Here is a 26,808-nt window from a genome sequence, read left to right on the forward strand (position 1 = left end):
AAATAAATCTGTCATTATGCAAAAAGGTTAACAGTAGATGTTAGATCAAATTCCTCACCCGGACAAAAGAACAGAGGTAAGTTATGAACTGCAGACACATACTGGTACATAATGTGTTAATGAGAAGAGAAAGTAGCGAATCTTGAGTTAGAGTACTTCTCTGTCGTCTTAAATGGGAAACAAAGGGCCATATGAGTTTCTGTTAAGGATTTTAAAATTTTTATTTTGAGATATATACAAAAAGAGGGAGACAGAGGGGGAGAGAGAGGGAGAGAGAGCATCTTAAGCACGCTTCATGCCCAGCATGGAACCCAAAGAGAGGTCTCATGACCTGAGCTGAAATTAAGAGTTGGACATTTAATTAATTGACTGAGCCACCCAGGTGCCCCAGGATTTTTTAAAACCTCTTGACCTCCTATCTCCATCTCGAACTGTTTATCTATAATTTTTTTTGCTCTGACCCAATAATGCCATTTTCTTACCTCTGCATGAGGAAAAGGTGGTTCCGGGAGATACACCTTAGTCTGTTTGTTGTGACAAAGCCTTTTGAAGAGGAAAAGCAAAAGAGCCTGTTAGGTAGGGCGCCCAGGGCATCTGTTGCCACCTAGTGGTAGCAGTGCAAACACTAAATACTAAAGGTTATTTAAAATCTTCCTGCTTGCCAATCTCACTGTGACTAAGTCAGCGTTTACAGAGTATTCAGAACATAAATGTCTTGTGTGCATTTTTTAAAAAATTTATTTATTTACTTGACTGATAGAGATCACAAGTAGGCAGAGAGGCAGGCAGAGAGAGAGGAGGAGGCAGACTCCCTGCTGAGCAGAGCCTGATGCGGGGCTTGATCCCAGGACCCTGGGATCATGACCTGAGCTGAAGGCAGAGGCTTTAACCGACTGAGCCACCCAGATGCCCCTTGTGTGCATTTTTTAACTGTTAAAATTCTTCAATACATTTTTGCCTTAAAAAGTAAGCTTGTAATTTTGCAATAGTTTTAGATTTACACAGAAAAGTTGCAAAGACAGTCCAGACTTCCCTTGTGCCCTATACCCAGTGTCCCCTTCATGTTAACATCTTACATAACTACGATCCAATTGGGGAATGAAAAAATTAATATTAGTGCATTACAGCCAACTACATTCCAATTTTGTCTGGATTTTACCAGTTTTTCCACTAATGTCCTTTTCCCGTTCCAGGATCCAATTCAAAGACTGTTATTGCACTTGTGATCGCTTTTGAGGACAAAGTGACAGACTTTTATTCAGACATACAACTTGTCATTTGCACACCCACTAAGCAGCACTGGTAACTCAAGCTGGAGAGCAATGCAGTATCTCAGCTCTGAAGACACTGTGAATGTTTTAGGTACTATGCTCTTTCTTGGCTAGATCTGACATTTAAAATATGGAAATGTCTGAAAAAAGCAACTGTAGCAAAAATTAACAACTGATAACTTAAGAGCCATGGGTGTTCTATAGGTTTGGCATTTTTAAATGTTACAAAAAAATATATGTAGTGATGTATGTTTGTTAATGTCCATTTGTGAGAATTCTACTAAAACAGTAGTATTAAAGTATTTCAACAGTTCTAACAGATATGACTTTTAGAGGGTAGTTTAGGACTTCAAGGTTTGGGTTTTATACTGACTTCATTAATACAATTTATTATTTAATTTTTCTTACACTTCCCTTTAATTTTGATTAAAAAATCACTTTATATCTTTTTTGGAGGAAGATACTTGTGGAGGGTTACTTTATATTATATAGTTCTAAGCAGGAAGATAAAACTCTTAAACTCAGGAAGAGAGACAAATATAAGATCTTTAATTAAGATTTCCTAGGTTGTTGCAATTGCAATGGATATTATGCTGCATTAGTTAGCATCAATATAGAAAACCAAAATATTTCTGTCAAAAACAAAAAAGAAATGAATCAAAAACAGAAACCTAAATGCCTTGTGGTATCCTGGACTAGATCCTGGGACAGAAAACAGACATTTGTGGAAAAACTGGTACAATCTGAATAAAGACTGGAGTTCACCTAATAATAATATGCTAATGTCCACTTCTTAGTTTTGGCATGTGTAAATGGCTGCATAAGATGTTAAAATTAGCAGAAGCTAAGTAGAAGGTATATAGGAGTTCTCTGCACTCTCTGCAACTTTTCTGTAACCTCAAAATATTCCAAAGTCACAACTTTATTATTTAAAAAACAAAGACCTTAAAATCCAAAGTGCAAAGATGGGGAAAAAATGTCTGCAGAAATATAACAAAAGAGCAGAGTTTAGATAAACTGGTAAGAGGAGTATAACACCTCTAAATATGTAAAAAAAGGGACAATTTACAGAAGCCAAAAACCTTTCTGAAAAGCCATTTAGATCTGTATAACAAACATTAAAACATGTTTATAATCTTTGTTCCAGTAATTTCACATTTAGTAATTGACTTAAGCAGAAGATGTAGTCATTTATACATAAAAATGATATTAACTGAAGATTTATTACTAAAAGGAAAAAACTGGGCAAAGCCTGTCTGTCCAATATATTGTAAGACAACAGTTAAGAAAATCATACAATATACAAATAAGGTACAAATGATATAATAATGCAGTCATGTAAAAACTATGTTCTTGAACATTTTATTTTTTATTTTATTTATTTATTTTTAAGATTTTAATTTTTTATTTGACAGAGATCACAAGGAGGTGGAGAGGTAGGCAGAGAGAGAGAGAGAGAGAGAGGAGGAAGCAGGCTCCCCGCTGAGCAGAGAGCCCTATGTGGGGCTTGATCCCAGGACCTCGGGAGCATGACCTGAGCTGAAGGCAGAGGCTTAACCCACTGGGCCACCCAGGTGCCCCTCGAACATTTTATAATGCTCAAATATCATATTAAAATTTTTAAAAGCAGGATCCAAAATTAAATAATCAGCATGACCCCCATATAGAAAGAAAAAAAAAATCCATCAAACTGCCAACAGTAATATTACTTCTGGAGTGGGCTTATGGGTTCAGTTTTTTTCCTCTGTAACTCATATCGTTTCCTATAGTAAATGTATTTACACATGTATTAGAAATGAACAAATAAATAGACCCAGAAACACAAAAACCACCTATATTAATTCTCATGGTCCAGCCTTCTCTCCCATTAGATATTTTGACAAGAACAGCACACAGTGGGGGAGGGGAAGCCTGGCGGAGCCCCTGGGCCTCGCAGGGCTGGCCCTGGAGTTTTTAATTAAAGATCTGGATGAGAAAATTCAGTATATGCTGACTAACTGAATAAGTGATACTTAGGGTGGACTGCTAATTATTCAAGATTAACTTCCTATGTTGGGGGAGAAAAGGATAAAATTCCATAGGTACCAATAAAAATGACAGTCCTAAGGACAAACATGAATAACACACACAGGGAATAGAGAAGCTTGTCTGAATAGAGTGAAAGAAAAAAAGACCCTGACTACAACTAAAAGGGGAGGGGGAAAAAAACCCTTTTAAAAGGTGGAGGGGGGGGCAGTACATGGAACAAGTTATATGACAGAATGACATACAAATTCCTTTTTCATGAGGAACTCAGTAGAATACTGTGTCTATTAGGCTCCCACACAACATTGGATTAAATACACCGGAGTATGTGTCATACCCCCATCTAGAAACTCCACTCTAAGGTACTGTTCGGTCGACTGTAAAAGTTAATGTATTTTTCCCATCCCTCCTTTTTTTGGCCAGGTGAGTTAGATTCAGACGTGCATCTAAATAATTCAGGAAGGGTTCACTAATTTCATCCTGTACAATCATTTACCCACCTTAGGACTAAATCAAATAATTTCCTACTGTAGTAAAACTTAATTTTGTCAAATATCAAGCTATTGAAATGAAAAAAAAAAATCCAGCCTTTCTTGTAAGATCTGGTGTTGTAAATTCCAGACAACATGAGCTTGGGCTTTTTTTGAGCTTCTAGAATGTGTCACTTCACTTCACTTTGTAACAGGCAGAGGGTAGCGTGTGAGAAGATAAATGCGTAATATTTTTGTCACTGATTTTGAAAGAGCTGGCTGAGTTTAATCTTTGTCTTTCATCCTTCTCTTCTTGATAACTATTCTTCTACATCCTAGCAATATAACAGACTTGGCTTTCATTAATACAATTTTCACATCTCAGACATAGAAAGATAACAAAACGAAAGTCTCATAATAATGCGAGGAAAAAAACCTATTTCTATTCTTTTTCTAATTAAAAAAACTTTTTACATTTTCATTCTTATTATTCTTGTACTGAGTCATGGAGAACACAGACATACCATTCAGCAAAAATCTGAGAAAACTCAAGTGAACTGTTGGCCACAGGGGAGATGAAGTAAAAAGGAATATTGGAGAGGCCGGCTGAGTCAATGTACTGATACAGACATTCCAGGAGGTCATAGATCACGCCAGAAGGGTAGCAGGGCACCAGCACGTTTCCTCCATTCCGGACTGTCAGTGCTAGAAAAGTTGAAGCCAGAGAGAAAACAGGGGCATTAGAAGAATAGTTTTATAAAGGTAGAAGGAAACTTTAAAAATGATATTTGGATTTCTTTCATTTTCCTATTTCTGTTCATATAATTCATTTCCCATGGATAATGATCTGCTTCTTTTGAGAAACAGCAAGGGGGTGGGAGAATACAGAGGCTAACCATCAGTTGGGTTTTTACTGGATATCTCAGTCCCTGGGAACAGGGTGTGCAGTGAAGGGTTTGGGTTTTAAAGGTTACCAATGGCAGCCAAGCTTCAGGAGAGACCCTCCAAGCTCCTTCTCTTTTTAGGTCCTGCTCAAAACTTTGCTGGATTTGTCTCTGTTCTGTCTGACCACTGCTGAATGACCTATAAGGAAATAGGCCAAGTTTTTCCGTTTGACTCATTTTAGTGGCATTTTCTTTCATTAATGTGTTATCTGTAAGAAAATCCTTCATACTTTAAATACTTAAAAGAAGTTAGCCAATAGGGGAATTGCAACTTATGGGAATAATCATATTAGAAGTTATACCTGGCTAAAAAAGAAAAAAAATCCAAGCTCTCTTAACTTTGTTTTTTGTTTGGTTTCCAAAACAAACTGAAAAACATAACTTTTGGGTACAGATATTGAAGCCTCTGGTATATTGGATCCTCCTCCGTTCCCATGTTTGACACACACACTCTCCCAAACACTGTACCCTGAACACTGGCTGACTTGCCATTATGACAGTATGGTAGCGTGGAGAGAGAAAGTGGTCAGGGCTCCAGAGGCCTGGCTCTACTTCCACCTTTGTCATAAGCTATAGGATCTCACGTAAGCCACTGATACCTGGTGGGGCCTGTTTTCTGACTGGTTATGAGAGGACTGAACTAGATCAGGGGTCTTTAAGCTTTAGTGTACATGAATATTGCCAGGGAACATGTTGAAAATGCAGCTTTTCTTCTGGGTCTTTCCTCTCCCAAGAGAATCTGATCTAGAATCTAGAATTACTAGATCTGTGGCAGGGCCTCCAAATTGCATCTTTAGTAAGTGGCCTCACTGATCTTGAGGCAAGTAGTTAGTGTGGGCTTTGAGAAACAGTAGATTAGCTTAAGGTTCCTTTCAGATCTAAAGTTCTTTGAGTCTATGATTCCAGATTATAAACAAACATACAGATCAAAGATGCTATTTGAGACAAGTCCAATAATTTTTTCAAGGAAGAATAAACTATGTCTGGTTTACTATCAGCAAACAACAAACTATGATGATTGGCATGGGCAAGTGAAATGTCAAAGGATACTGCCTTTCACGTAAATGTAAGATGATGACCATTTCTTTTCCCCAGAGCAGAGGTGACAGCACTTACAGTTGCTAGGGGTGGTCGGTCTGAGCTCAGTAACCCCTTTGGTAACTGTCATAGACTGAAGGTCTGTGTCCCCCTAAAATTCATATAGTGAAGCCATAACTCCCAATGTGATGGTACTGGGGGGTGGGTGCTTTGGGAAGTAACTGGGTTTAGATGAGGCCATGAGGGGACAGCTTCTAAAGATGGGACTGGTTTCCTTACAAGAACAGGAAGCGACACGAGAGTTGCTTCCCTCTGCCAACTTAGTTCTTGTAGGCATCTACAAGCCAGGAGGACGGCCCTCACCAGAGCCTGAACATGCTGGCAACCTGATCTCAGACTTCCAGCCTCCAGAACTATGAGAAATAAATATTGTTCAAGGCACCCAGTCTATGGTGTTTTGTTACAGCAGCCCAAGCTAAGACAGTAAGCAACCCATACTTTTCTATAAAGAAAGGCAGGATTTTTAGATTTTACTAACAATTATATCCAAAGACACAAATATTTCTTCTAGGTAGCAAATACCCCCCAGGGCTCTCCCCCAAATTCAGTCTTCTCTCAAAGAAAAAAATAATCTGTTCAGTGTCTCGCTGTTATGAATGCAAAGCATTTACAGTCTTTTCCATGCTATTATTTGCAAAGCAAAGATGCAATTCTTCCCTTTTTTGACAGCTGCTACCTTGTATGAATGCCAGTCCTGCCCCCAAATCCCACCACAAAGCAAGAAGAATAAATAAGAATTTTCCAACGTAAGTCAAGTGGGAGAACATTGAGTATTTGTTGCATAAAGCACTTGAACTGACTCTTAGGACAGTCATTCTGACATTCTTCAGATTTATGTTGCTTAAGAATTGCTTATGGACATTGGGGAGGGTATGTGCTTTGGTGAGTGCTGTGAAGTGTGTAAACCTGGTGATTCACAGACCTGTACGCCTGGGGATAAAAATATATGTTTATAAAAAATAAAAAATTAAAAAAAAAAAAAAAAAAAAAAGAATTGCTTCTGCTGACAACAACAAGCTTTGAAGGATAGGCAAGACGGGTGAAGCAGATGGGAAGAAAAGCTTTGAATGGGGTTGGAGGGGCATCAGTGGGTGTGACTGTGAAGGGAAGGACCACATACTACCGAAGCAAGGTATCCAAAAAGTAAACCTAGAACACCTCATCCCATTCACAGTGCGAGCCAGCCACGTACCCAGATTGCTGCAGAACTCTCCCACCATGCCATCCGGGTTCGCGGTGGGGATCTGGGTCAGGCCTGTCAGAATGAGAACGTCGCTGTTTTTGAGAGAAGCTTGGTCCATGGGCTGAAACACCAGAGAGAACTCTGCTTAGTAATTCAAAAAGAAATGGCAAGTATAAGTAGTAAAGGGAAAAGAGAATATAGTCATTGCTCTGTGATCAAATCATCGTCATGTCCTCTTACTTCCTCTAATGAAGTCTGTTCAGTGAATAGCAGTTGCTCAGTGGGGATGAGGACAGACCACGGAGGGACAAGGGAACTTTACAGAAGGACAAAAGAGCTCCATGTCTCGACTGGTGTGATGATCACATAATGTGAAAATTCACAGAACTGTATGTTTAAGATCTTTGGGTTTCACCACATATAAATTTTACCTCAACTAACTAAAAAAAAAAAAAAAAAAAAAAAAAAAAAGAGCAGGGCACCTGGGTGGCTCAGTCGGTTAAACGTCTGCCTTCGGCTCAGGTCATGATTCCAGAGTCCCAGGATAGAGCCCTCCTCAGCGGGAAGTCTGCTTCTCCATCTGCCCCCGCCCTGCTCTCATGCTCTCTCTCACTCTCTCTTCAATAAATTAAATCTTAAAAAAGGAAAAAAAAAAAGAGCTTCCCATTTGAAATTTCTAGAATGCTTTGTTCTTTTCAAAATGCTATCTCACACATTGTCAGTGGTGGGTCTCCAACTTGACTGTGTATTAGAATCACCTGGAGGGTCTCCCGAAACAGGGATTGCTGGGTGCCAAACCCAGAGTTTCTGACTCAGGTTTGAGGTGGGCCTACAAATTTGCATTTCTAATAAGCTCCCAAGAGATGCTCCTGGTGCTAGTCTAGGGATTGTGCTTTGAGAACCACTGCACCGTATAATCTGATTCTCAACACAACTCTGCAAAATGAAAACACGTGTAAAAACTTGAAATAAACACACGAAATAAGTTTACATTATGACAATGCAAGCTGGGACTCAGAGAGCCAAGGTGATTCTCCCAAGTCTCCATGGCAGAGGAGCCAGGAAGAATGCTGAATTAGGAACCAGAAATATAAAGACTCACTCCCATTCCCTTGTAAAGCCATGGGACCTCAGCTACGGCTCTGAGCTAGGCATAGAGATCACACATGGGCATATTTGTTAACCCATCTTCCTTCCCTGATTTCTGAGAGTCTCAAGAACTAATATACACAGTCTTCTTGTAAACTGTGAAGTCCCACGGGGCACTATTATGGGATACTTAGGATGTCATATTTTTATTTTTACTTGGCACAATTTGAATTTAATTTTGATTGTCTCCAGAGCACTTTAAAAACAAAAACAAAACACTAACTATCTTTTCCAAGGAAATCAGGATTCAAACTGAAACAAAAATGCAGACCCATGGACTGAGATGCTGGAGTTATTTTGTAACCCATCTTCTCCTCATTGTCATTTCACATACTCACTGGAATGTAAGAAGAAAAAAGCCAGAAACCCAGTTTAGTAAGAAGCCTCATACCTCCTTTCTCTGTTCCACCCAGATTTTCAAATAAAGAAAACTCCAAACGGTAGCACAGCAAAGACCCATCACCTGCAATGTTACCTGAACATACGTGCCTTTTGATGTACACTCTTTTAGTACTTTATATAAACACGGACATAAGGGCTCATTATTTTTAAATAATAGGATTATAGTTATATAAGCTGCTTTATAACCTGAGAAACATTTCTTTAACACGAAGGCTGAAAAGTATGGTTGTGACAGCTATATGGAATAGATTCTAATTCCTACTTGCATGGATGTATTACACTAATGCATACAAGAGCTTTTCCTCTGCTTGGGCAGAACTGATCTATCTGCAGTTCTCTAAAAAACACATGTACATTCACTGTTTCCAGAGAAGGAAGAAGTACAGGACGATGGCTTATAATAGATGTGCAGTGAGCCTGGAGAAATGTGCATATGTCAAACAGAAGGAACCGGAATAGTGACAAAAGGGATCAAACTTTGTTAGACAGCCTATTTAGAAAAGACAATAATTTTGTAAGAACCTTATTAGAACAAGCCAACAATGATCCACAGGGCTGATGGTGAATTCAGAGGGTCTAGGAAGCCCCTAAATAGTATATACAATCTTTGTGTGCCTGTGAACACTTTCTCACACATTTGATTGGGTTGTCATATGGAGCTGAAATGAAAACATAATGGAGAACAAATGTGCCCCTGAAAACATTACCTCTGAACCTCAGCCATCAATGCTGCCTTCCTTTGAAAATTAAATGCCCATAGTAAAAGCCAAAAGCAGTACTACAATATGAATACTATGGAGTTGGAAATTATGAGAACTAGTTCATGATCAGGTCAGACTACGTGTTTGTTATTTTAGCCCTATACTTGGGAGACCCTTGTTGTTGATTCCCAAGGCTACTGTAAAGAATCAGCTTTAAAAGCTTTTTAGTGACACTCTCAAAACCAAGCTGACACTGCCAACATCTCCATTTCACTACCAAAGGGCAAATGTACATATTATTGGTGTCAATGGCAACTCACTGAGTGCTTCGAGTGGGAACATTTTGTTCCAACATACACAACAGAAAATTCCACTGTGTCCAAGATTCAAATAAAAATACCTTACTAAATTGACAGTCACAATCAAGCTTGCAGAATAAAATTTTGAAAAACCCTAGGCCCAAGAAGGCTGTGGTCACTGTGTTCTCTGCTGGTGAATTTACATTGGACACTTTGCACAGAGTATGAGAAAAAGGAGACTCAGGCTCTAGGTCCTTGAAAGAAGTTTATAATCCAGTTGAAGAAAAAAAAAAATGTATCGTCAAAAAAGAGGATTTGGGGGACGCCTAGGTAGAGCAGTTGGTTGAGCGTCTGACTCTTGGCTTTGGCTCAGGTCCAACCTCAGGGTCGTGTGACTGAACCCTATGTCAAGTTCCACACTCAGCATGGCGTCTGCTTGGTTCTCTCTCTTCCCTCTGAACCCCCTTGCCAGTTCTCTTTCTCAAATGAATAAATCTTTTTTTTTTTTTTTTAAGAGGATTATTCAAAAAGCCATAGAAAACCTAATGCGAATTTCAAGAATTTACACTGGGTCCATGAAGGCCAAGAGGAATGCATAGTAGAGGGCCCCACCAGGCCAGGTGGGACCACTTATACAAGGTTTTCTGGCACATAAAGTTTTGCTTTCGGTTTCCTTTCTTTCTTTGGCTAAGGAACTTAAGTCTCAATTTAAGACAGCCTTTGGAATGTCTGTATGACACTCCTTCTTTCCCACAGCAAGATGTCCCTTCTACATATGCCCCTGTGGCCTCTAAGACTTTCTCTACCAGCACTAATCAAACTGCATCGTAACTGCCTATTTACTTGTCTGTGTCCCCAACAGGCCTATGGAGCTCTCTGAGGGCAAGGATTTGGCATCCCTAATTCCTAGCAAAATGCTTGGCACACAAAAAAATAGTAAACAAATATTTGCTGAATAAATGAATGCACAAAAAACACGGTCTGGTAAGAAATGTGAGAGCATTCTATAATGTGAAATAGTTCACTAGAAGTAAGCAAGGTGAGAATCAGCAAGTCGACTTTGGGCAGGAGGGCTGGAGACCGGCTGGGCAGAAGGCAGAGAAAGATAACCTGTAGGTGTCAAGTGAATTTATTTGGCTGGAATAGAAAGTTTACTTTGGAGCTGAGAAAGAGATTAGTAAAAATGAGGGAAAGTGTAACTAGTAAAGAACCAAAAAGGTCAGAATCATGAAAACTGACAGAGTTGGTAGGAAGAAATCAACAGTCTGAAGCAGGAGAGTGACATTCTGGCAACAATAATTATAGGTGACAGCTGAGGAGGGGGTAAGACCAAAAAGAGGGACAGTACTCAGAAGTCCTCTATAGCAGCCTGGACATAAAGGGGGTTAAAACTATAATTTTATAGAACTTGAGGAGACAGAAGGGGCAGATCCAGCAACATCACAGAAAACTGTTAATAGACAGGTAGGAATGGACCAGATATACTGGACAATGGACAAAGTGAGACCTTGTCAGAAATGCAGACAAAGGGAAATCTGGACACAACGATTTAAAAGAATAAGGAGGCGGGGCACCTGGGTGGCTCAGTGGGTTAAAGCCTCTGCCTTCGGCTCAGATCATGATCCCAGGGTCCTGGGATCAAGCCCCACATCAGGCTCTTTGCTCAGCAGGGAGCCTGCTTTCTCCTCTCCCTCTGCCTGCCTCTCTGCCTACTTGTGATCTCTGTCTGTCAAATAAATAAATAAAATCTTTAAAATAAATAAATAAATAAATAAATAAAAGAATAAGGAGGCAATAATAAGTCCAGTGTTGGACTGTTGCAAACATTTGGGGGAAAACAAAATGGATTGTGAGAATAAAAGATAAAATAAAGGTACATGACAGATATGGAAGATTTGCTAGGCACCATTATCAAAGTATTTAACAAAAATGCCAGTTTGTTGGAGTGAGGAAAGTAGAGTGTGTCTAGGACCATGGCTGTGGGACCCCTTAAGGTAAATGGGGATAGAAGCAAGTAAATAACAAGCACATAATGCAGTGCAGAGCTTCCCTGCCTGTAAAAATTGGCGGTTCGGGAAAGACAGCTTTTTGGTGCTTATACTCTATAATATGATAAAAGATCAAGCAGAGTAAGAAAACAGCAAGACTGCCTCAAAAGCTTAGATGAAAAAGAATTTTAGCAAGTGAATGATGAACAGTGTCAAATGCAGCTGTGAGATGCTGGGGAAAACGGAAAAGAGTAAATTTGGCTGGAGGCTGATTGCTGTTGGGCTACAGAAGTGAAACAGATCTAGGAGGTAAAAGAGGGAGAAAGCCAGGTGCACAAGACTGAGCTGAGCAAAACGACAGGAGAAATCTCATCATGGGTAAGAAAGAATCTGGTGGTGAAGCAAGGAGACAGTCCACTGAAAGCCCTTTCCCATATTAAAACCCTTCAAGTTTACTTAAAGGCAGAAAAGGAGGAATGAGTGAATGACCCAACGACCTACACTTCTTTGATGACAGAAAGGAAGACATAAACTTGAGATCGTGAAGGACATCATCTCCAGGTTTCTTAGACCAAATCAAAACCTGGTCTCCTATGACGTCTCACTAACTCCCCAGGAACGGGGAGAATCCCATGGCTCTTCCCAGTGGATTCCTAATCTGACAGGATTCACTACCTGAACCCTGAAGAAAAAAAGTCTTGCAGGTCCCCATCATATTCCCCTAGTGTAACATCTATAAATGTAAAACCTACGCATCTTTGTTCCCCTTCCAGCCTAGCATATTCCACTGACCAAAGTAGCGTTTTAAGAGCTGCCATGGACTAAGTGATGGAAGGAGTGATTGAACAAATAAGTCAGTAGCATACATTATTTCTGAGAGAAGGAAACAGAGTTGGCTGTTGAACAACATGGGGTAGGGAAACCCGCCTGTAACTTCTGACCAGCAGTGTAAAGGAAGCTTCAACCAGCTGTGTTAAAGTCAGGGTTCTGTGGAAGCAGGAAAATGTCTTTGTTTTGACACTACATCCCCAGCTCTGCCTTGTGCTTAAGGCTGACCACGTGGCTTTAATTCCACAGTTCCATACTGGAGAAAGACAAACACTCCCAGAAACTTTGCAAGGACTAAACCTGATTGTGAGAGCCCTGTAAGGCCAGGCCTGGAGGGAGAAGCAGCGGCCTACAGATATCTCCCAGGGATATCTAGAAGGAAATTAATTTTACATCAGAAGACTAAGGAATGGCTGAAAATGCTGAACATATACATCCACATGAAGATTGGAACAAGTCACATATTTATTACAACAAAACAAAATACATTAAAAAACCCAAAACCAAACCGTAGAGGATCCAGATCAAAGCTCTGCATAAATAACAACAAAACACTTGGGGAATTCAGAGGGAAGAGATAGAATATAAAAAACAAAACAGAGCAAAACAAACAAAAAAAGCCTACCCAAGAAACTGCCTTAGCTCTAGAAACCTGATTCAAGGAGTCCAAATTTAAGATAATTTCTTTAGATTAAGAGAAGAATATACATTTATTACTGCCAAAGTATTTAAAACCCCAGGAAAACAAATCAACAGTTCATCCTAAACTCCCAAGGGAGAAAGATGAGGAAGGAGAGGCAGAGTGAATGCTGGAAGTGTGTGCCTCAAAGGAGACTTTCATAGGCCAGCTACCAACCTTTTCCAGCGCTGACAACAAGAAGGAATTCCCATTGTGAACACCATAGGCGTAAGGGAATTGACTGAGTAGAAATTACCAATTAATTTTTTTAAAGATTTTATTTATTTATTTGAGAGAGAGCACAAGGTGGGGAGGCAGAAGGCGAGGGAGAAACAGACTCCCCTCTGAGCAGGGAGCCCAACGTGGGGCTCAATGCCATGACCTGAGCTGAAGGCAGATGCTTAACTGACTGAGACACCCAGCTGCCCCACCAGTTAATTAATTAATTAATTTTTAAAAAGGATTTTATTTATTTATTTGACAGAGAGAGAGCGAGAGAGGGAACACAAGCAGAGGGACAGGGAAAAGCAGGCTTCCCGCTGAGCAGGGAGGCTGATGTGGGGCTTAATTCCAGGACCCAGAGGTCATGATCTGAGTTGAAGGCAGACACTTAACCCACTGAGCCACCCATACCCCAACCCCACCAATTAATTTTTTAAATTAATTTTATTTCTTAAAAAAATTACTTCCAAGTTCTAATGTAAAAGAGATTCTCAGTTTGATACATAACAGCCTGATACATAACAAAGGGCTTCTGAGGGCTCTATAAATGTACAGATGCCAAATAAATGCAAAATATTGTGTAGGTGGCATATATATATATATATATATGGTATATTATAGTCATTATAATCATTATAAGTCATAATCATTGTAAGTCATTATAGTCATTCTTTGTTCTTTTTTAAAAATTTTATTTAGTTTAGAGAGAAAGCATGTGAGCAGGGGGAGAAGCAAAGGGAGAATGAATCTTAAGCAGACTCAGCACTGAGTGTGGAGCCTGAAGTAGGACCCAATTCCATGACCCTGAGGATCATGACCTAAGCTGAAACCAAGGGTCAGAGGCTTAACTAACAGCCACCCCAGGTGACCCTATTTTAATCATTTTTTGCCAGATTTTCACCACCAGGCTTTTGGGTCCCTGACCCACAAAATGTTAAGAACCACTGCCCTAAGGCATAAGTTCCCATCCACAGCCCTTGCTTTCAAGCCATCTCTCTTCTCATTGTCCCTCACAGCTACCACCCACCTTGCAAAGGACAGAACTACTTGTCTTGCCTTCAAGGCCAAAGGTCAAATGGGAAGGAAACAGTGTGGTGACTGGAAGAGCTTGGTCTCCTAAGTTTGTTGCCAGTCCCAAGAGTGTGGGGGAGTCTTCAAGGCCAAAAGGGCTGAAGCAGTGGGACAGAAAACTTTCTGGGTCTCTTTTAACAGTCAGAAGAAGGATGGGAAAAAAAGAAAAACAATAAAAAAACCAAACCGAAACCTATTATCAATAGTAACAACAACAAAATGTCTACCACACAATACAATTTCTAGTATTTCAAATCTCAGCCTTAAATGGAAATCCAAGTCCTGTTCTAGATTAGTTTCTAAAACTAACCCCAAATCCTGTAGCTCCCCATGTTCAGGTATATGTAGTTTTGTTCTATTATGCTGGTGATTTTCACATCTAAACTCAAGTCCTACTCCTGAAGTGAGGCAGCATAGATAGGAAGCTATTGAAATAATGTGTACCACAATGCTTTTTCAAACCATCATAATGGAAAAGTTGGTGTGCAAATATAAGTTCACAACCCACAAGCAAATCCATTAATTTGACTCCTAAGGCCAGGAAGGCTTGGGCTCTAATATTAACCAAAAGTGCGCACTAGTTACTGCTAACACATTTATGGGAGCTACCCACAGCCACCATCTGTTTTGTTCTATTAGTTACCGTCTTTAAACTGTGTCTTATGCCTTCTTTTTGGGCAGAATGCACATCTATTTGGAGTAGGTATTTGTCAGAAAAAAAAATTTTTTTTAACTTAAAATAACTTAAATGTCTAACTGTGAGAAAACAGATACCTTCCTGCATATCCGTATGATGGAATACTAGGCAAATATCAAACATGTATGGAATACTAATGAACTGAGGAGTGCTCATTACATAGTTAATGGAAAAAAGCAGAAAACCAGGCTGCAAAGAGTTCTCTCTTGATGGTAGGATTATCACAATTTTTATTGCTTTCTCTGAGATTTCTGTTACTTTCCATAACTACTACAATAAATATAAATTAATCTTCTAATCAGAAATATAAGGAATAATATTTTAAAACAAAACAAAAATCCCACTAGAGTTCTCAACAAGACAGAGTCAACACAAGCTGCTGGCTTTCTTGTAGAATCTAAGTTGAGAGAAAGCAAAGAAATAAGGGCATCTGACAATTTTGAGAAAATAAATCACCATCATGAATTCCTGGGGAAACCATGGGTGCTGGGATGGGGACAAAATGGCAAGCAAGAGCCAAACAGGGCTGGGCACTGCAGGAAAAATACCGGCTGGCAAGGAACTCTTTGTCCTTTTCTCTCTCCTCCATACTACCACTGGCAGACTGTGGCGGGTTCCAACACACTGTGAGGCAGAAAATACCAGAACAGTGGGGTAAGTGTTTAAAAAAGGGATAGGCAGCCCTACCAGCCCTTCCTTGCTCCCTCATACTATGAGGCTAAGTGATAATAAGGCTCAGTGGTAACAAGTAAGGAAGGCAAATTCTGGGGGAAAAAAGCAGTGCCTATAGCAGAGGTACAAAAGATTTCCTTGAAGTCCAGGTGGTAAGAGCTGACAGGGAAATAAAACAAGACCACTAAGGAAAGCAACACCTACTAAATACAATTAAGCTAAAACCTGACCCCACATGGAGAATTAATAAACCAAATGGGACAGTAGAATATGCATTAAAAAAGTCCACACAAATAAAAATGATTAAGTATAAAGAAAAATATTTGAAAATACTATGTCTAAAAGTATAATCATTGACACAAAGAACTCAACACATAGGTTAAAGAGCAGTATGTATAGAGCCAAAGAATGAATTCATGAGCTGGAAGATCAAGTTGAGGAGTCCTTTCAGGAGGCTTTAAGAAGGAGATGGGGGGGTGGGGTGGGGGGGGCAAGGTGGAAAACACAGTGTCAATACCTAGAAGTTTCATAAGGAGGGAAAAAAAAATTAACCAGAAGGAATAAATAGGGGCATCTGGGTGGCTCAGTGGGTTAAGCTTCTACTTTCGGCTCAGGTCATGATCTCAGGTCCTGGGATCGAGCCCCACTGAGCAGGGAGCCTGCTTCCTCCTCTCTTTCTGCCTGCCTCTCTGCCTACTTGTGATCTCTCTCTATATATTAAATAAATACAGAAAATCTTGAAAAAAAAAAAAGGAATAAATAATTTTAACAATGATTAAGATTCTTTCTGTGTTAAAGGAAACTGCAAGATTTCTCAAAGTATTATACTGATAGAAAAAAAATACACATTTAAAATACATCATAGCAAAAATTAAGAATACTGAAGACAAAGTGAAAATTCTAAAAGCAGATCATATAAAGGAACACAAATCTAAAGGTCTTCGCAGTTTTTTTTTTTGAAAGATTTACATTATTTTTTGAGAGAGAGGGAGCAAGCAGGGGGAGGGGCAGAGGGAGAGAGAGAATCCTCAGACTCCCTGCTGAGCTCAGAGCTCAACGCAGGGCTCAATCCTGGACCCCTGAAATGGCAGAAGCCAGAATCAAGAATTGGTTGCTTAAATGAGGGAGCCATCCAGGTGTCCCAGGGCTTTGCAGTTCTTAACTGCAACAAGGGTACAAGTGGAAAAAGAAGAAATACCTTCAAAACTTTATAGTTCCAAAGTTCTTTTCCTTGAATTTTATATCTATCCAAGCTATCATTTACATGTGAGGAAATACTAAAGATGTTCTCATACTTTAAGACCTCACAAGGGTTACCATTTTAGGACTCTCTTGGTGAACATTCCTCAAGTATTCCTGGAAGAAGGAAAGTAAATCTAGAAGGACTATGAGATGTACAGGACGTAAGGTTGGGGAAAAAAAACCCAAAACTCAGTAAGGTTCACTGTTGTCTATAATAATATATTCAGTACTCTACATGCATTCTAAATAACCCAGAATTAAAATTCCAGACATTATGAACACGGTGGGAGGGTGGTGGGGTGGGGAGGAAGAAGAAAAAGATGGCAGAGACAAGAGGAAGACGTGGCTCTGGAGGGAAAGAAAAAGATACTGATAGGCTCAGGATATTCAAAGGAAAAATAAATTAAGGAAAAACCCAGAAGAATAATAATCAAATACATGTGTTCAAACTTACAGAAAGAAATTTAGCCATCTAAAAGAAGGGAAGAAAGGACAGAGAAAAGAATAAACTAAAAATACCATGAAATAAGATTGCAAAAATAAGCCCTCGATACAACAGTAATTACAGGAAATATAAGTAGTTTCATTGGGGCACCTGGGGGCGCTCAGTTGGCAGAGCATCTGCCTTTGGTTCAGGTCATTCTCCCAGGGTCCTGGGATGGAGCCCTGCTTTGGGCTACCTGCTTCCATGGGAGTTTGTTTCTCCCTCTGTCCCTCCCCCTGCTCATGCTTGTGCTCTCTTTCTCTAAAATAAATAAATAAAATCTTAAAAACAAACAAATAGTTTTAATAATCAAAAGGCCCTTGTGGTTAAAAAAGAAAAAAGAATCAAGGCGCCTCGGTGGCTCAGGTGGTTGAATGTCTGACTCTTGGTTTTGGCTCAGGTCATGATCTTGGGGGCCCCGGGACTGAGTCTTGCCTCAGGCTCTGCACTCAGTGGGGAGTCTGCTTTCTTTTCCCACTTGCATGAGGGTTCTCTCTAAAATAAATAAATCTTAAAAAAAAAAAAAGAAAGAAAGAAAGAAAAGAAATCCCTTACTATACTGTCTACAAGGAATTCACTAGAAAAGGATACAGAAGGAATGAAAAGAAAGGGATGGAAAAGAATACCAGGCAAATATGGAGTGGGGAGAAAGTCTTTCGGCTTTTAATGCATTTTTGATAGGAAAAAAAATACGCAACCCGATAAAACATAATGATCATGAACATATACACCTCTGACTACACAGCTTAAAAATAGAAGAAGCAAAAACTGGTGAAAGTACATGGAGAAACTGATCAACAAACACATCCTCTCAGAAACTGGAAGCTAAACAAATATGAAAGACCAGAATAACACAATAAACTCAAATGAGTAAATACATATAGAAAAATTTTCATTCAACAGTGAATACAGTCTTTTCCCACATACACAGGACACTTAAAAAACAGACTGTGTTTCAATGTAACTTCAGTGAATTAGTAAACTCTTATCCAAATGCAGGAAGGCAGGCAGGGAAGAAGGAAGGAAGGAAGAAAGGAAGGAAGGAGGAATTAAAAAAAGGAAAGGAAAGGAAAGGGAGGGAGAAATCCAGAAACATTTAAGTATGACTTGAAAAAAGTCTCTCATCTAACCCTAAGTCTAATCATATTGGATGGACTAGAAACAAAGAGACAAGCACTACAAAACAAACTTTGGCTACTTAAATTATGAACATTATGAAGGAAATTATGATATACTTAGAGATGAATGACAGAGCACTATGTATCAACAATTTAACAGAGTTAAATGATACTAAGAGAGAAACTGATAGCTTTAAGCACAGTTATTGAAAAGCACAGAAGGATGGAAACAAATGAGGTAAGTGTTAAAAGAAAAGCAACAGAGTAAACCCAAAGATGGGAGGAAGGAAATAATAAAGGGCAGAAGAGAGAATAAAAATACAACAATTAAAAGCAAAAACTTATTCTTTGAAGAAAATCACTAATGCAGACATACTTACCAATTTATTCCAGGAGTGTTTTAAAAAGAATACATTGAGATCAAATATGGCTTATCCCAAGACTACAAGGACAGTTAAATATAAGAGAAGCTAATATTGTAATTCACTACATTACTGGTCTAAATGAAAAATATCACATGATCATCCTATAGACTCAAAAAAAGCATTTGGTAAAGTACAACATCTACATTAGATCTTTAAAAATCAGAAAATTGGGAACAGAGGAGAAACTCCTTACCTTGCTAGCTAAAATAAGGGGTAAGCCAGCTATTTAATGAAGAAGCTACAAAGGCATTCCCTTTAAAATCTAGTACAGACAAGGCTGCCACTATCATCACTTCTGTCTACTTGGGACTACAGTATGTAGTTGGTAAGACAGGAACAAAGAAAGAAAAGAAAATAGGATTGGAAGAGAAGTGACAAAACTGTTACTTCTTTGCAGATAATATCACCATCAATAGATAAATATTAGAATATAAGAATTCAGTACATTGTTGAATATCAGATCAATCAGAAAAATTAATACTGAGATGTTCTGCTCAGTAAAAGCTACCTCTCTTCTTCCATTTGGGATACTATATTTTTGTGGGCGTCAATTCTCTAATTCTTCTTTCCTTTTTTTTTAAGATTTTATTTATTTGACAGTGAGAGAGGGAACACAAGCAGGGGAGTGAGTGGGGGAGAAGCAGGTCTCCTGCTGAGCAGAGAACCTGATGTGGGGCTCAATCCCAGGACCCTGGAATCATGACCCCAGCCAAAGGCAGCTGCTTAAGTACTGAGCCACCCAGGCACTCTAACTCTCCATTCTTATTCAAGATCATTTTTCTTCCTTCCACTTTTTATGGGTAAATGTTCCTGCAACTCAGTCTTTCCCCTTCAGCTCTGTACAGACTTTAAAAAATCTGCTGTTCCTCTACTTTGTCTCCAGGCTTGCCATCACTCCAAGTTCCAGTTCTCTATTTTCATCTGTCGCCAGTGTCCACTCAAATTCCTATTCATCATACCCACTACCCCCTCCTGAAATTGGAACCCCCTCTGCCAACTCCACGTCGACTGGATTAGTGTCATCATCATCATTCTCAGTATCATCTAAGCAAGAAATCTCTGGCCTGTATTTTTCCTTCCCTGAAAACAGAAAGCATTCAGTAAGCATTTGTTGAATTAAAGACCTGTCAGTGTCTTCTCTGTCACTCCATTCTTCCCATGTCAGGCTTAATCCAAAGTGCCACTCCCCTCTACTTATTAGCTTATGAGATCACAACAGCAGCCTATTCTTACCAGCTGGGGAGATGCCACTCAAGTAGGTCAGCAGCTGGCCTTTCCTGTAAAGTTTAACTCTAAAGCAGAACTTTGCTGTTACACTGTGCAAGCGGTCATACACAATCCATTACTAAATGAATGTGGTTCTACTGCAATAAGACATTATTTACAGATACAGGTGGCAAGCCAAACTTGGTCCATGGGCCATAGTCTGCTGACCTACAAAGCGGACTATTAAGTTTTTCCAAACCTTAACTTTTCTTATCTCTGCTAATTCAATATAGAATCCAATTATCTGGGTAAAAGAAAATCTAATTCATTATTTTTTTTTACATACAACCCTGGTTACCAGCTAGAAATTAAAATTAATTACTTAGGTATGTTGCTCATCACTTTCAAGACCTTATTTTTCCTTTAAATTTACGAATCTTGGAAGAATAATTTACTGGAAATTACATCAGTAGTACTGTAAAGGCTTTGATCTAAGCAGGACAAATCGGAAGAGTTGGCAGCCAAGTAATCTTTCTGTCTTTTATGGAAGAATATATCAAGAATGATAGAAGCTGCCAATAAAGTATTTTGATTTAATGAAGCAGATTAAGATGACACTGATGGGCTTCTGATTTCAATAAGCGGGAAAGGCCTAGAATTCTGCTAGCTATAGGAAAAAATAGCAACTTGTCCCCTCTAGACCTTGAGATGAAACTTGACTATAAAAGAAGGTATGAAAAAAGCCAATACAAAGTGGTAGCTCAGATGCATCCTTTGTTCTAGACCTACAGCAGTTATTTTTTTCCTTCATATTAAAATAGGATATGAAAAAAAAAAGTATTTTAGCCTTTGCTAGGTCAGAGGTAGATTCAAGCAAATTGTGTGCTTTCTGTTTGTCACAATAAATCTATGTGAAAGCCAAAAAAAAAAAAGGATATGGGCTTCCCCAAGTTATCTATGTATGTACCCATCCGTCAGCTGACATCTAATCTTCTCTGCCTCTCCTTTACAAACATGAAAAGAATCAGGATTTATGAAATGAACAATAATCCCTAAAAAGGAATAAAGAATATATTTGTAACAACGGTTATGTACTTAGCTACTTGCCAAATAAGACTGTTAACGAACAACCAACTTAAAATCTCCTAATAGCTTCCCTCTACATGTTAAAATAAAACCCAGGGGCGCCTGGGTGGTGCAGTCAGTTGGACATCTGACTCTTGGTTTCAGCTCAGGTCAGGATCTCCGGGTTGTGAGATCAAGCTCTGTGCTTAGTATGGAGTCTGTTTGAGATTCTTTCTCCTTCTCCCTCTGCCCCTCACACTCATGCTCTCTAAAATAAATAAATAAATCTTTAAAAATAAAATAAAGTCCAAATTTCTCATCATGGTCTACAAAGTTCCATGTGACCTGGCTCTGCGAATCTCATGGACATCCCTACTGACTGAACTCAGCACACTGCAGTCACAACGGCCTCTTGGCTCTTCTGAACATGGATTCATGAGCTGGGACTGTGCCTTTGGGGTGAGATGAGTGCTTGATACGGAGGAGATCCTCAATAAAGAAATAAATAATATTTGCTCAGTAAATGAGTGATCATTTCTGTTCTATATCAGGCCATGGTAACTGCAAGTGGTGGAAAATCTCAGAATTCCAGAGATGAACCTAAAGACAGCCCGATCTCACAGAGGAACTTGCAATCCTAAATACTGGGATGTGAAAAGTCTAACTTTCATGAAGAGCGTCTACAGAATACAAAGCTTCAGTTAAGCAAGACAAGCTCTAGAGATGGGCTATGTAACACCGTACCTAGAGTCAATAAGGTATAGTACAAAAATTATCAAAAGGATGGATCTCATGTTCAGCATTCCTACTCTAACAACAACAAAAAAAGGATACATGTAGAAACCAAAATTAGTAAGATTTAAAAACAACTGAAAAAGAAAGACAATTACCATATGATCTCCCTGATATGAGGAAGTTGAGAGGCAAAGTGTGGGGTTTGGGGGATAGGGAAGGAAAAAATGAAACAAGATGGGATCGGGAGGGAGACAAACCATAAGACTCTTAAATCTCACAAAACAAACTGAGGGTTGCCGGGGGGAGGGGGGTAGGGGGGTAGTTATGGACATTGGGTAGGGGGGTAGGGTAGGGTTGGGTTATGGTAAGTGCTGTGAAGTGTGTAAACCTGGAGATTCACAGACCTGTACCCCTGGGGCTAATAATACATTATATGTTAATTAAAAAATTGAAAAACAAACAAACAAACAAACAACTGATGATACTCTGGATACATTATGAATTTGGGTTAAATAACCAAAAACCTGAGTGTTAAAAGAGAATTAGAATTACCTGGGGATGTGTGGTAAGCAAGGAGGATCCGGAAACGTACGATACTTTCTCATAATGGGACTGGATAATCCAGTTGGAGCTTCCAAGGGCATAGCCTGAGCTTAGCGGAGTCACCTGGACTGCACCAAAAAGCTCCTAGAAAAGAGCCACAGTAAGAATGTGTGATGAGCTTTCAGCAGTGCAGTCACACCAGGTAACTCTTTGTAGGGAAAAAACCCCAGAAATGGAGACCAGATAGGCAGACCCAGAAAGCAATCCTACAGTTTTGACCTGCCCCCTCTCTGAGTTTCAACCTAGCCACATATACCAGGCTCCCAGGCTTTACTCATCAAAAGAAAGAGAGGACAGATTACCAGAAAGACCAAAGAGAGAAATACTTGGGTTTTCTTTTCTTTTCTTTCTTTCTTTTTTTTTTTTTTTTAGGCTAGGCATTAATCTCTCAGTCATTCTACACTGAGTGGCTCTGGGCACAAGTTAACAAAAATGGGAATCCTTAACTACCTGGTCAGAGTTCAAAAATTTTACTTGCCAAACTGCTTCTTGATCTGTTTTATACTCCCTATTTCCTATTTCACTTGTCCAAAACCTATAAAGTTGCACCCACCGTTCTGAAGTGAATAGGGTGAGAAGTCCTCCTCCCAAAGGGTAACAATACAAACTGAAAGCATTCATGTATCACTTAAAATTTAACACTCACAATTTTCTGAGAATATCCCACCAGCTGGATTTTGCTAAGGGCAGAGTTCACCTCTTGCATTGTATAGCATCTTCTCCAGGTTGATACTTCCACTGCATCCTTGAGTGGAGAAGGCAACAGCCTGTAAATGCATCACAATGCCAACTTTTTATGTTATTGCGGATTCCTTTCAAATAATCTGTCCATTTCATCTCAGTTGTCCAACTTACTGGCATAGAATTGTGTATAGGATTCTTCTGTAATCATTTTTATTTTCTAAGTTTGGTAGTACTGTCCCCCTCTCATTTCTGATTCTAGCAGTTTGAGTATTCTCTTTTTTTCTTTGTCAATCTAGCTAGAGGTTTGCTAGTTTTGTTGATCTTAAAAAAAACCAAAAAACTTTTCTCTATTCTTTTTATAATTTTTATTCTGTTTATCCAGCATATAGCTAGATATTGTGTGTGTTTTATTTTTTAATCTAGTCTGGTCATCTCTGCCATTTGGACTATTTAATCTACTCACATTTCTTATTGATACAGCTAGATTATGTTTACCAATTTTTGTTTTCTCTATGTCTCATGTCCTTTTTGTTCCTTTGTTCTTCCTTTACTACTTACCCTTTGATACTAAGTAAGTACTTTCTGATGCAGCCTTTTAATTTCCTTCATGGTTTTTCACTATATTTTTCTGAGTTATTTCCTTAGTGGTTGTTCTAGGACTTATCATGTATGTCTTAACACAGAACATTTCTACATGAAATTTCAAATTCTTTTTTCTTCATGAATGATAAGTGAAATATACTTCATTCATGGGCCTGCAAAGCTATAGAAAAGGACTGAGTTAAACATAGTTGAGGCCTGGCATAAAGGAGGAGAATATAACACAATTTGTGACTTTTCAGATCAGCATCAGGAGTATCCCTTAAAACAAGCAAACAAAACTTTGTCATTAGAAGAAGACTGTATCATTTGTTCTAACAGAATTGGGAACAGACCTGGGTAAGTGACTTCCCTGAGATTCTCTGTTTAAATAGGTCAAGGAACTTCTGGTCAACTGAAAAGTGTGCATTAGCTTTACTCTCTCTCCTGAAATACCACTAAACATAGTAAAGAGCTTTACACACACACACACACACACACACACACGTTCAAGACAAAGAGAATAAGAGGCAACAGCAACAGCATTTTAGAAAGTGGAAAGTAAAAAGACAACTGACTTAGCAGATACAGGAAAATTTAATTCATATTAATTTATACTGCAGAACCCATAAAAAGCTCAGCAATCTGAAACAATAGGCACATGTGGAAGTGAGGTTGAAGGTGAGCCTAAAAACAAGAGGATCTGTTGAAAAAAAAATACTGATAAGAAATAGAACCTTCCAGTTCTCTTCACTTAGTCCAGACAGCTCAGTGACTGCCTCTTCCCTTCCCACACGTGTTGCTAGAGGTTGTTCTCTGGAGAAATTAAAAATGAAAGTCTAGACTAGGGGAAACCATCAATACCTAGAAGCAGCTTTGTTTAATAAGCAAAAGTTTATATACCAAGAGTAACAATTTTCTTCTCATAAGGCTCTCAGGACACTATTAGTCAGGCTTATATCCTCCAGGGTAGCTGATCAGAAGAAACTTCTCTGAAGAATTTGATCGGCAGCAAAGAAAAAAATCAACTAAAAGATACTGGCCCAACCCGCTTACAGTATGGTAAAGTCTAGAATTCAATAAGTCCTAACTCATGGCACAGACTTTCTAATCAGTTTTTTACTGTCCGACTCCTAAACATAGCCAATAACCAAGGATCACCATACGCTTGAAGAAAGTCTCTAAAATGATAAAGGCTAAAACAAATGAAGGGAGGAGGAGAGGAAGTAAATTAGGCTAGTAGCATAAAACTTTATTTTTTTTTTAAAGATTTGTTTATTTATTTATTTGAGAGAGAGAGAGATATCCCAAGTAGGCAGAGAGGCAGGCAGAGAGAGAGAGAGGAGAAAGCAGGCTTCCCGCTGAGCAGAGAGCCTGATGTGGGGCTCAATCCCAGGACCCTGGGATCATGACCTGAGCTGAAGGCAGAGGCTTTAGCCCACTGAGCCATCCCTGCGCCCATCATAAAACTTTAAAAGGTAGTATCATTACTATCCTTAGAGAGATAAATAAGATAGACTAAGAAATGAGAAGTGACTTCTATTAAAAAAAAAAAAGGGGGAGCATTAAGAGAATAAAAAAGCTCTTGGACATAAAAATATGACAGTATACAGACAACGAAAGCATACCACCAAAACCTACCAAAATTTCAAGTAAAAACAAAAAAATTACACAAGACACAAAAGAGCCACATAAAAGAAAAATCAGAAAAGCTTCAAAACAAGGTGACGGAACTTAAAAAAGTTAGAAATTTAAAAAATTTTTTCAACAATGAAGACTAAATTAATAGAAATATGAGTGGATAAACACACAACAGGTAAGAAGAACATAGGAAGAAAAGATTAAATGCTAAAAAGAAATGAAGTGATAAAAAGACTTTGAAAGGAAGTGGCAGATAATGAAGACAGGCAAGGAAGAAGCAAAATATAGAGAACAGGAGTCCCTAACAGAAATCCAAACAAGGGAACAGAACAAATACTAAAAGCTCTAATTGCTAAAATAAAAGGAGGCTTGGAGTTAAATACTGAAGGGACACACTGCATACCTGAGAATACTGACCCAGAAGAAGTAACAGCAGATATATTCTGGGAAAATATTTACACTTTAAATAAACTTTAGAGCAGCTAGGCAAAAAGAGTGAATGCTTTACAAGGGAAAAATACAATACTAGAGTTTCAACAGCAGTGCTGTTTTACTCAAAGAAAAAAACGGTAAAATATTGGAGACATTCAAAGAAAAAAAAATGCAAGCCAAAGATAATACATTAACAAAACTGACTCTCAAGTTTACAGAGCACAGATAAACTATTATTAACCTGCAAGAACTCAGGGAATATTGTTCTCATGATCCCATCCTGCGGTATCTTGTGAAGAATGAGTTTCAGACAACCTAAATGACTATAGAAACATCGATACATAAGCTGGTACTGAGTATTAAATATATAGTCATGTAGAAGTAAGACCAAATGAAGATTAAAAGAGAGAGGGAAGATAGTATGTAATGGCTGTAATATATCTGATAATATAATATGAGCATGGAAAAAAAAAGGGAAGGAAAATACACATACTCTTTCCTCCAAATGATGACTTAGAAATAACGACGAATGCAGGAGTAATAAGCATTGTTAGCAACCAGATCAGGAGCTGACAATTCCATTTCCCACTAAAAGATTACAGAGTTTTTTTTAGAGAAATGGGTGACTCCAGATGTAGGGCAAGGAATGTACAAGAGGAGTCCTAAACATCTTGCTAAAGTACATAGCAAGGAAACAGTCAAAGGGTACAAAGGTCACAATAAAAGGACACAGTGGACAGCACAAAGAGGCTCACGGTCCAAAGCCAGGATAATCTGAGCTGCAAAAAAGACAGTGCTGCAATGGGTCGAAATCCACGATATATGTGTCAGAGTGGGCTGTAATTAGATTGGGGCACAGAGAGGGGCTTCTGAGTTAGTGGAAACATTTATTTCA

At 38.9% G+C, this 26,808-nt stretch overlaps 1 protein-coding gene across 4 annotated transcripts in view; it reads right to left on the reverse strand.

The window, feature by feature from the left end:
• INTS9 (integrator complex subunit 9) overlaps positions 1-26,808 on the reverse strand; it is a 106,090-nt gene that overhangs the window by 14,240 nt on the left and 65,042 nt on the right. For all 4 annotated transcript variants that reach the window (XM_045078382.1, XM_045078383.1, XM_045078385.1 and 1 more), the window contains 5 exons: positions 23,224-23,344; positions 22,527-22,661; positions 7,001-7,112; positions 4,291-4,471; positions 483-543 (listed from right to left, as the gene is read on the reverse strand). In XM_045078382.1, coding sequence (XP_044934317.1) covers positions 483-543; positions 4,291-4,471; positions 7,001-7,112; positions 22,527-22,661; positions 23,224-23,344 — 610 coding nt within the window. The remainder of the gene's footprint in view (positions 1-482; positions 544-4,290; positions 4,472-7,000; positions 7,113-22,526; positions 22,662-23,223; positions 23,345-26,808) is intronic.

The sequence above is a fragment of the Mustela putorius genome, unplaced genomic scaffold (genome assembly GCF_011764305.1).
Source record: "Mustela putorius furo isolate JIRA1106 unplaced genomic scaffold, ASM1176430v1.1 tig00000242_pilon_pilon_pilon, whole genome shotgun sequence".
Taxonomy (NCBI): domain Eukaryota; kingdom Metazoa; phylum Chordata; class Mammalia; order Carnivora; family Mustelidae; genus Mustela; species Mustela putorius.